This window comes from Pipistrellus hanaki, assembly GCF_964339955.1.
Source record: "Pipistrellus hanaki genome assembly, chromosome: 15".
Taxonomy (NCBI): domain Eukaryota; kingdom Metazoa; phylum Chordata; class Mammalia; order Chiroptera; family Vespertilionidae; genus Pipistrellus; species Pipistrellus hanaki.
The window spans coordinates 43,178,971-43,189,965 of NC_140517.1; the positions used below are offsets into that span (position 1 = coordinate 43,178,971).

The 10,995-nt window shown below is 58.4% G+C and overlaps 1 protein-coding gene across 3 annotated transcripts; it reads right to left on the reverse strand.

Moving 5' to 3' along the window:
- Positions 1–674: 674 nt before the first annotated feature.
- On the reverse strand, positions 675–10,503 carry RTN2 (reticulon 2). 3 transcript variants are annotated; one of them, XM_084906081.1, is made up of 10 exons: positions 10,287–10,503; positions 7,883–7,925; positions 7,140–7,609; positions 6,774–7,031; positions 4,308–4,515; positions 3,302–3,440; positions 3,104–3,173; positions 2,933–2,979; positions 1,471–1,529; positions 675–1,186 (listed from the first exon to the last, which is right to left on the reverse strand). In XM_084906081.1, the coding sequence occupies exons 1-10, from the start codon at positions 10,318–10,320 to the stop codon at positions 1,105–1,107; spliced, it is 1,410 nt and encodes a 469-aa protein (XP_084762207.1). In that variant the 5' UTR covers positions 10,321–10,503; the 3' UTR covers positions 675–1,104. The 3 variants fall into 3 exon arrangements, with proteins under 3 accessions (XP_084762207.1, XP_084762206.1, XP_084762208.1); XM_084906080.1 differs by having other exon boundaries at positions 7,883–7,928; XM_084906082.1 differs by lacking the exons at positions 6,774–7,031; positions 7,140–7,609; positions 7,883–7,925; positions 10,287–10,503 and adding an exon at positions 5,929–6,065.
- Positions 10,504–10,995: the final 492 nt, after the last annotated feature.

Genomic DNA, 10,995 nt, shown 5'->3' on the forward strand with positions numbered 1-10,995 from the left:
GCGGGGCCGTTTTTCAGGTGGCCTTGTGTCCGGATCTCAGATGAGATGTCTGTGGGGAGGCAGAGTGTGGGGAGTGACTGGGGTGCTGCCTTGAGCACAGGTATTGGAAGTGGCTGCCAAGGATTGGGCAGTAGACTCTCAGCCTCCTCCCTGCAACCATTCCATAATCTAAGCAGATGGTCCCAGGGTAAGGTGACCAGACGTCCGTCCCGATTTTGCTGAAACCGGTTTGGGTCAGTGGATAGAGCAATGGCGTGAGGACTGAAAGGTCCCAGGTTCGATTCCGGTCAAGGGCATGTACCTTGGTTGTGGGCACATCCCTTTGTGGGGGGGGTGCAGGAAGCAGCTGATCGATGATTCTCTCTCATGGATGTTTCTAGCTCTTTATCCCTCTCTCTTCCTCTCTGTAAAAAATAAATAAAATATTTTTTAAAAAAATAAAGATAAGTCCCGATTTTTTATCCGGACTTTTTTTAAAACGCCGCGGGACAAATTGTTTTTTTGTTTTTTTTTTAAATCGGGATGTTCCCGCCAAAAGCGGGACGTCTGGTCACCTTATCAGGGGCTACTTCTGCAGACATGGGGAACCCGGTTCCTCCTTGAGCGTCGCTTACGTACCTTTTGGTGAAGGAAGGTGGGAGCTGGAGGGGGCATGAAGAACCAGGAGCCTCGGGTTTTCCACAGAAGTCTTTATTCCAGTGTAAACCCAAGCTCAGGCCTCCCCTGGGCCCCATGCAAAGCCCTGGCTTGGGCCCAGCAGCGTCCAGAAGACACCAGCCCCTCCCGGCGCCTCCAGCGGCGGCTGGGTAAGTGCAGGGCGGGTGCCCTCGCTAGACAACTACAAGTACCAGCAGGACCTCGGCCAAGGTGCCTCGCTTTTCCTGGGCTCTTAGAGCAGAGCCTCCTGGGAAATGTAGTCCTGGCCGCTCAGGCAATTAGCGCCTGGTGTGCGTGCTGCAGACACCCGCCCGGATAGGGCTGGGGCTGAGAAGGGAAGAGGGTGGGGAGGGAAGGGAGACGGAAGAGGGGGACGGAGGGCTGCAGGTGTGTGTGTGGGGGGGGGGAGGGGGGCGCAGGCGTCCCGCAGACAGAGATGCCCTTTTTTCATTCGGCTTTGGCTTTGGATCCGGAGACTGAGGCTGCTGCGGAGGCGAGGGCTCCGGTCCCTGGGATCTTAGCTCGGATCCTGAGGGAGAAACAGGTGGAGTCACGTGGGGCAAGACGCTGAGAATTCAGAATGAACAATTCTGAGGACTTAGGAGAGAGCTGAAGGGAAAGCTGGGTGGGGGAGCTAGCTGAGTCCCCAAAGGGAGCCCTGCCCTCCACTGCATGGCTTGCGTTGGAATCGTCTGGCACCCTACTTTGAGAAGGGGGCACTCAGCCCCAGGAGACTTAGGGACAGGGAATGGGGAGTTCTCACCGCCCCCTCCCCCCGCCCCCATCTCACCCATCTCCATCCGGTGCCCTTACTTAGCTTTGATGTGGCTCAACTGATTGGTCACCAACCCCACATACTGGTCAATCTGGGCCTGGGGAGACCAAGAGAGGATCAAAGGAGAGATTAGAGGGGGTCCCTCTTCCTAGTTTATGCAGGAGGCTGCTTTCTCCCCCACATCCGAATCAGGGTTTGGGGGGATGGATGACCCACCAATCCTGACAAAATACCCGGAAAGACAGAAGTTCAAGTGGAAGTGTCCGTCGGTCGGTCGGGCCACACTCTGTGTGGGGAGTGGTGTCAGGTAGACTGGAGAATCTGACAGTGAGTCTGTTTCCTGGGCATGACTGTTCGTCTTTGAGTGAGGGGTGTGTGTGTGTGTGTGTGTGTGTGTGTGTGTGTGTGTTGTGTGTGTGTGTTGTGTGTGTGTGTGTGTGTGTGTGTGTGTGTACAGGCATAGTGTGAAAGTAGCGGCATTACTGTCAGCTGTCATTGGTTTAAATACTAGTTTAATCCGTAGAGTTGGTTGACGTTGAAGTCTGGATGGCTCCAGCATGTGAGGAAGGCAGGACTATCTGGCAGGGACACGTGTTATTTGACTCTCAGCGGCGCTGGAGGAGGGAGTGTCAGTCCCTCTGTCTGTCTCTGGACAGGATGTATGTCAGTTGGCCCTGGTTCTGTCAGCATCCCGGGCAAAAGTCACCCACCGGTTCTGATGGAGACGGCAGGCCCTGGCCCTGTTTTAGGGCGTGAGAGTGTCCGTCGGTCCACCTGGGATGGTGTCCATCGGACCCAGACTACGGTGTGAGGATAGATGGCGTCAGTCTGTCTGTCTGTCTGTCTGCAGCTGGAATATGTGTTTGTCCGTCTCTGGTGGTGCCAGGGGGAGAAGGCCTGAACCTGTCCGCCTGTTTCTGGCTGGGATGCGTGTTGTTCCGTCTGAGGCTGTGCCAGGGACAGGAGACATCAGTGAGGCTGACTCCCTGCAGCCAGGACTTGCCCGTCAGACCTCAGGGGGAGCATCCGTTACCTTGGGCTGGGGCATGTCCGTCAAGTCCTGGCTCTGTTAGGCCTTGACAATCAAAATACCTATTTCCAGCCGAAACTGGTTTGGCTCAGGACTGAAGGGTCCCCGGTTCGATTCCGATCAAGGGCATGTACCTTGGTTGCAGGCACATCCCCAGTGGGGAGTGTGCAGGAGGAGGCAGCTGATCAATGTTTCTAACTTTCTTTCCCTCTCTCTTCCTCTCTGTTAAAAAAATCAATAAAATATATATATTTTAAAAATGCCTGTCTCTGGCCGTTTAAATGTTTGTTAGACACTAGCTCTATGGACGGGCAGCAGCCAGAGCACCTGTGGCCGGCTGGGACCTACGTCAGTCAGACTGGGTCTTTTCTGGAGCAGAAACACCAGCGGGTCCTCTTGTCTCTGGTGGGGACATCTGTCAATGGGACCCTGACTGTAGGGGGGGGCAGCCAGAGCACTGCCACACTCACCTGGTGCTGTCGGTACAGCAGTGGGACGGTGAACAAACCGATCACTCCTATGGGCACAGAGATGGGGGGGGGCGGTCAGGGTCCTCACGAGAGATGAACAATCCCATCCAGGTCCCCGTCCCCCTCAGGGACCCACCTCCTCACCGGCCCCCCACGGCCTTCCCAGCTCACCCAGAATGAGGAGAGTCAAACCATTGAAGACGGCACCCACGAAGGTCAGGATGTAGAAGAGCAGGGCCAGCTGTGGGGGGAGGGTCAGGGTCAGCAGAGCTCCCCAGGCTGCGAGCTCACCCTGAAATGGCCCTCTTCCCCCCCAGGGGCAGGATGGAGCGTGCTGGGAACCCAGGGGAGGAGGGGGGCTCGGGGCACCTTGAGGGAGTCCACGAGGTCTTCTACCAGGAAGAAATGCCGCAGCTGGGTGGCCGCCGAGACCGCCTGCGAGGCAATCTGCTGGGACAGACGCTCCGTCTGCTCCCGAGTCAGGGTCAGGTCCACGTCCAGATAGGCCCTGCGGGGACACAGGGTGTGAGGTGACTCCATGGGCAGGCGGGGAGGAGAGGAGGGGAGGCCCAGGCTGAGAGGTATGGCTGGACAAGGGCAAGAAGTGGGGTTTGGGCTGAAACCGGTGTGGCTCAGTGGATAGAGCGTCGGCCTGCGGACTGAAAGGTCCCAGGTTCGATTCCGGTCAAGGGCATGCACCTTGGTTGCAGGCACATCCCCAGTAGGGGGTGTGCAAGAGGCAGCTGATCAATGACTCTCTCATATCAATGTTTCTAACTCTCTGTCTCTCTCCCTTCCTCTCTGTACAAAATCAATAAAATATATTAAGAAAAAAAAAAAAAAAGAAGTGGGGTTTGGGCTGAAACTGGTTTGGCTCAGTGGATAGAGCGTTGGCCTGTGGACTGAAAGGTCCCAGGTTCGATTCCGGTCAAGGGCATGTACCTTGGTTGCAGGCACATCCCCAGTAGGGGGTGTGCAAGAGGCAGCTGATCAATGATTCTCTCTCATCGATGTTTCTAACTCTCTGTACCTCTCGCTTCCTCTCTGTAAAAAGTCAATAAAATATATTTAAAAAAAGAAGAAAAAAAAAAGAAGTGGGGTTTGGGGCAAGGCCAGGTGTAGAGGTCTAAGGTCAAGGTCAGGGTCAGGATACGGGATCCAGGATGAAGGCTGAGAGGTTAGGATTCCAGGTTAGGGCTGGGAGGGAAGGGTCAGAGCATGGTTTGGTCAGGGGCAGGGGCAGGTTGGAGCCAGGAAGAGGAACAGGACGGGTCAGGATCAGGGTGAGACGCTGGTGCCTGAACTGAGGTCATGGGTCATGACTCAGGGTCAGCACCGGGGTCTGGACAGTCCGGGTTGGGGCCGGGGTTCTCACTGGAAGGGGTTGGCACCGTCGCCCCGGTGCACGGCCTGCAGCACTTTGCGGTAAACCCTGAGAGAGATGGTGCCACAGAGCAGCAGCAGGGCCACGTGGGCGGCCACGGACACGATGCTGAAGTGCAGGAGGCACAGCAGGGAGACCATGAGGCCCGTGAAGACCACGCCCGACGTCTTCGTGTCCTTCCAGTACAGCAAGTCCGCCACTGCGGGGGAGGGGGGCGGTCAGGCCGGGGTTCGGACCGGGCCTGGCTGACCTCTTGACCTCTCACCTCCTGTCTCAGAGCCGAGCCATGACCCCTAGACACAGCCGTGTCAGCCTTAACCCAGTTCCCGACATTCCAGTGTCTTCTTTTATCCCATATCGCCTCCCTCTGCTCCTCACGTCTCTTTATCTTACTCCAGGCATAGACTATGTGTGGGCGCCATTTTTGGCCATTATTTATGAAAGATGGAATCACATACACACTTTTCTGCATCACACATACCTCGCTCTGTCTTCCCTCCTAGAATTCCCTGCTAGTCAACTGGAATAGCTCTTCATTCTTTTTCATTCAGAGTGGCCGCGATTCTCTGACGTGTAGCTTCCCTGTCCTTGTATCCGGTCATATAATTATTGCTGGGCCATTCCCAGTTTCCCACCCTCCTTCCCATAACAGTGCTGCCAGCACCAGCCTTCTACAGATCTCTCTTCCTGAGAGAGAACCCCGGGGGGAATGGCTGGCTGGGGGGATGTCACACAGGCTGTCAGGAGGCTTACGAGCAGGACTGTAACAATGCTCACTTCCACAGCGGGATGGGGATCTTTCCCCAGCATCCTGCCGGGCCGTGGGTGTCCCTGCTCCTTCTACTTTGGGGCAACCTGATCGTGTAAAGTGATATCCCTGCCAGCACGTTGTTCTGAGTCCCAAATGTATTAAAAGCACCATCCTCCTTCCTCAGCCCTCACCCAATTTTCTGACCGCTTTCTGGTCCAATCGGTAACCTCCAGACCCAATGTTTCACCTCAACCACATACACTGCATCCGCCTCCCCAGAATCCGCTCCCATCTGAGCCCTGAACCAGGAGCCCAGACCCTTCCCGCTGCTCCCCATCCTCTCACCCTCGCTCCAGTCAAACTCTGACAGTTCTTCTTAGAGTCTGACTCCCCTCGCACCCTCCCTGTACACACCTCCCATCCACCTTTAACTGGGGCAGGCCACCCCCGCACCCCGGCGCAGGGGCCTCCCCCGCAGGCTCCCCAAGGCCCGCGCCAGCCGCTGGGGGAGGGGCCGGGTCGCCCGAGGCGGGGGCTAAGTTTAGGCCCGCGGGGGGGAGGGGGCCTGGCCCGCAGCTGTGCTGGCCCGTCCGGCCGCTGAGTGACAGCGCCGCCTGGGCCCGAGGCTGGGGGGAGGGCGCCTTCCTGCTCTCAGACTCCAAAGCCCCGTCTTGGGAGAAGAGGGTACCCCACGCTCCCTCCACGCTCTCCCTCGACACCCCCAAACCGCCCCCAGCCTCAGCCTGCAGCCTGGGGAACCCGGGACCGATAGGGATCATCCTCGCAGATTTGGGGGCGGTGGGGAATCTGGATCCCTCCCCGCCGTCCCCCAGCCCCAGCCCGCCCGCCCCGCAGGCCCACCTTTACTCCCCATCTCTGCTCCGAGGGAAGGGCTGCGGGCACCACCGCTTTCCGGGGCTTTTGCCCGCTTCGGCGGAGCCCGGAGGGAGGCAGCAGGGCGGGCGGGGCCCTGTGTCCCCGGCCAATGGCTCGCCACGGAGGTGGGGACGACTCCAAAAGGGGGCGGTTCTCTCTGTAGACAGCCAGAGCCCCGGGGTCTGCAAGCGGCTCGCGGAGGCTGAGCGCATCTTAAAGGACGGCAGCGTCTGCTGGCCGCCGGCTAGCGGATGTGGTCAGGGAGAGGAGAGTGTGCAAAAGGCACAGGGTTTTTATACGTGTCCTACGGCCACATCCAGAAGAGAGAGCAATATTTTTTCTGGGATCTGGCCTGTCCAAAATCAGCCTCTAGGGGGAGCACTCCAAAAGAGGGATCCCCCTCCCCCCCATCCCCCCAAGCAATCAGCCCATCCTAACGCTAGCAGAAGGGCTTACTTGCCAGTGGAAATTTATATTTAAAAAGCCCATGGCAATCTTAGATAATGGGCATTTAAAGGGCGGAATTAACGTGTCCAGCCAACAGTAATGCTTCTCCCTTCTCCACCCTCCATTCCTTCGCGAAGTTGGTCCCTGCAAATTGCAACCCTCGCCCTAGCTGGTTTGGCTCAGTGCATAGAGCATCAGCTTGTGGACTGAAGGGTCCTGGGTTCGATTCCAGCCGGGGGCCCATGCCTGGGTTTCGCTACAGGAGGCAGCTAATCAGTGATTCTCTTTCATCATTGATGTTTCTAGCTCTCCCTCTCCCTTCCCTAAAATCAATAAAATATATTAGAAAAAAACGAAGGAGCGCCTCCATGCAAGCAGTTTACCTAGAGGGTGTGGTTCCAGCGTGAATTCTGATTGGTCCGTGCTAACAAGGCACTGCCCCGTGATTGGCTCCCGATCCAGCTGCCCCCTAGACTCTTCCTCTTTCTCGTCCAGCGAGGGCTCGGCAGGCCACGAGTTCGAATCCCCAGATCCGGGTGGGGACGGGGTCCGGGCCTGGGGGGTCCCAGAGCCAGGGCTGGATTGTGGAGTCAAGGCTCCGGGCGGCGAGGACTGAGCGAATCCGAGCTGTAGGTCCAGTTCTGGCGCGTTAGGGAGAGAAGGCCATGAGCTCGCACCTCGGAGGTGCCCTGAGAAGAGACTCAGTGCCCGCCCCTCGCGCCTGGCCCCAGCACGTGGGGACGGCTCACCTTTCCCAGCCCCTCTGGCCTCGGACCCGTCGGGCTCCTCGTCCTCCAGCGGCGTGGAGCTGCTGGTGGCGGAGTCCTCCCCGGACCCCGCGCCCCGGGCCTCCCAGTCCAGCCGGTCCAGCCGGAGCCCCAGGCCCTCCGGGGTGCGCTGGGCCCGGGGAGCCGCGTCGGGGTCTCCCCGGCGCACGGGCTCCGGGGACTGGCTCAGGCTGGGGATGCTCTCCAGGCTGTCGCCCAGGCCGGGCTGGGGGGCCGGGTCTCTCGTTTCCGAGACGGAGCGGCCCTGGGGCCGGGGCCGGCGGGCAGCGGAGTCCCGGCGCGCCCCGGGGCCCCCCGCGCCGTCGAAGGCGATGTAGGAGAAGGTCAGCTCCCGGGGGGTGCCCCAGTCCTGCGACGTGGTCTCCTCCTCATCGTCCTCCGAGAACTCCCGGGCTGTGTGCAGCTCCCGGAAATCCGAGTCGTCGTTCCCTCCAGCAGTGAGCAAAGGAGGGCGTGAACTCCTCCTCCTCCCCCTCCTCTTCCTCCTCCTCCTCCCTCTCCTCCTCCCCCTCCTCTTCCTCCTCCTCCCCCTCCCCTTCCTCTTCCTCCTCCTCCCCCTCCCCCTCTTCCTCTCCTCCTCCTCCTCCTCCTCTTCCTCCTCGGACCCTGACCGCTCTCCTCAGCCCCCTGCCCAGCTATGAGCCTCTTTCAGGTCGCATTTTTACATCCCGACCCCCCCCCACACACACACACACACACACTTACCTTCCGTGGAGTCAGGGGTGGAGGAGGCTGTGGATGGAGCTTCTTCTGGGAGAGGGGAGGAAAAATAAAAGATTCTTAGAAGTTTAGCCGAAACCGATTTGGCTCAGTGGATAGAGTGTCGGCCTGCGGACTGAAAGGTCCCAGGTTCGATTCCTGTCAGGGGCATGTACATTGGTTGCGGGCACATCCCCTGTGGGGGGGGGGGTGTGCAGGAGGCAGCTGGTCGATGTTTCTAACTCTCTATCCCTCTCTCTTCCTCTCTGTGAAAAATCAATAAAATATATTTTTAAAAAAGGATTCTTAGAAGTTTAGACTGAATCACTGGAGTGCGCCCGTCCTGGAAACTTGGATGGTCAGAGTTAAGGAATCTTAGAATATTTGAATCCCAGGGCCTTTGCATTTGCACACAGACTGTAAAGCCTAACTTGTTTCTTTTTTAGCTATAGTTTTATTGACTTCAGAAAGGAAAGAAGAGGGAGGGAGAGAGAGAGAGAGACCATGAATGGTAAGAGAGAATCATTCATTGGCTGCCTCCTCCACACCCCACACTGGGATTTCAGTGGTGGAATCCAGCCCCTCACAGCATGTGCCCCGACCAGGAATGGAACCGTGACCTCCAGGTTCATAGATTGACACCCAACCACTGAGCCACACTGGCTGGGCAAAGCCTAACTCATTTCTTTTTTTAAAAAAATATATATTTTATTGATCTTTTACAGAGAGGAAGAGAAAGGGATAGAGAGTTAGAAACATCGATGAGAAAGAATCATCGATCAGCTGCCTCTTGCACACCCCCTACTGGGGATGTGCCTTCAACCAATGTACATGCCCCCAACCAGAATCGAACCTAGGACCCTTCAGTCCGCAGACTGGAGCTCTATCCACTGAGCCACACCAGTTTCGGCAGCCTAACTCATTTCTATCGGAAGCTCAGTCTTAGAAGTTCAAGTCCAGGAACCCTAATTTCAAATTCTTCAAATTAGGAATTTTAGGAGGTATCAATTCACTCATTCTTTCAACAACCATTTGGTGAAAGCCCACTATGTGCTGGGCACTGCTTTAACCCCAAGGATACAACTGAGAACAATACAGACAAAATCCCTGCCCCCAAAAGCTTATAGAGGAGACAGACAACAAACAAGTAAATATATGATGCTGGTGCTTTAAGAGTGAGGAGAAAAAAGCTTGATAAGGGAAGAGACCCTGAGAGGGTGTGAGAAGACTTCTCTGATAAGATGACATTTGAGCAGAGGTCTGAATGAAGTGAAGAATCCATGCAGGTATTTAGGGCAGGATCTTCCAGGCAGACAGAAAAGCTCGGGTCTGATGCAGGCATGTTTGAGGAAAGAGAGGAGCAAACGTGAGCTTGGAGCAGGATGACTGAGGGGAAGAAGGGTGGGAGATGAGGGATGATAAACAGGGTGGGAGATTATATAAAGGGAGATCACCCATTATAAGCCCAGTGAAGACCGTAGAATTTGGGGATGATACTCGAAAATGTTGAAATAACAAATTCTTGGAATTTGGGCATCTGGACTTCCCAGACATGCCATTGGCTAGACCTGAGCGTGCGGAAACCCCCAGCTGTCAGGACCACGGGAGTGCGGGACAGAATGAAAGACCAGGACTACCAGAGCCCGGGGCTCAGAGACCGCGAGGGTCAGACCAGGCGTCTCCAGGTGTGGAATCCAGCCCCTCACAGCTGCCGAGCTCGGGGCTCTGCCTGCGGGAGGTGCTCAGTACCCGTTGGAAACGGCAATCAGCCGCCCTCCGCTCCCATCTGTCTCCTTAGCCGGGGAGTGGGATGCCAGGGTCAGAGGGCTGGAGCAGAGCGAGTCTCTTCCAGGGTTACTACTAACCATCGGTAAAGCCTGGAGGGACCCAGAGTCCTCGCCCCAACCCAGGAATGGCTGCTTCCCAGGGGAAGGAGGTTGAACACTTTGGGCGAGGTCGGGCTGCTTGTGAGTTAGGGTAGAAGACAGAGGTGGGGTGCGAAGGTGGGTGATGGGGAGTGGGGGGGCGGTCAGACCTCTCTTTTCCATCCTGGTTCTATCCTTCCACCCAACCGCCCTCCCCGCCCGCCCGCTGCGGCCAGCACCAGGCGCAGGGACAGCTCCCGGCAAACGTCCGCATCCCGGGGCGAGGCCTGGCCGCCCATCCCAGTGCCAGGGCCCAGTTAATCCCAGTGCCCCCCAACTCTGCCCTGTGCCACTCAAGTCCTCCGGGTCCGGTCGCCCCCGTGGCCGCTAGATCGCGGGGGGAGGGAGGGGAGAGCATCCTTTGTCTCCGTCACCCCCTCCCCCATCCCCGCTCTCCCGCGGCGGGGTGGTGCGGACAGGATCCAGGGAGGAGCCCACCCGGGCCTCCGGGCCCCACACCAGGCCGGGGCCTGCCCCTACTCACTGCAGTGGGCGAAGACCGGCAGGACCTGCCCCATGGCCCCCCTCGGGCCTGCATCGGGACCCCCGCCCACTCCGGCCACGCCGCCCTGGGCCTGGGGCCGCGGGCACTCATCTCCACCGAGCCCACCGCGCCGCCGCCATCCCTGCCGCCGCCGCCTCCTCCTCCTCCCGGGCTGCTCCCGCCGCCGCCGCCGCCCTGTGCTCGGCTCGGCGGGGCGGGCGGGGCCGCGGCGGGGAAGGCGCGGCAGCGCGGAGCTGGGGGCGGGGCCGGAGGGCGGGAGGGGCGGGGCAACACCAGAGGAGGGCGTGGCTTCTGTCCTAGCGGAGCGGGGCTAGGAGGGTAAGGTATGGGGCGGACCAGTGGGTAAAGGAAAGGGCGGAGTCCAGATGGAAGGGGCGCGGCCTGCAGGGAAGCGGTGCGGAGCCCAGGGTTGGGTGAGGGGCTGGGGACAGAATGCTGGGGTCACCGGTCTCAGAGCAGCGGAGTTGGCGGGTGGCATTGAGGAGAAGTAGGATCCGAGTCTGGATTTTCAGAGGGAGAGGGAAAGGGAGGGGATAGAAACTACCCAGAAAGTTTTGAGACCAAAAGAGGAGCTCAGCCAAAACCGGTTTGGCTCAGTGGATAGAGCGTCTGCCTGCAGACTGAAAGGTCCCAGGTTCGATTCCGGTCAAGGGCATGTACCGTGGTTGCCGGCACATCCCCAGTAGGG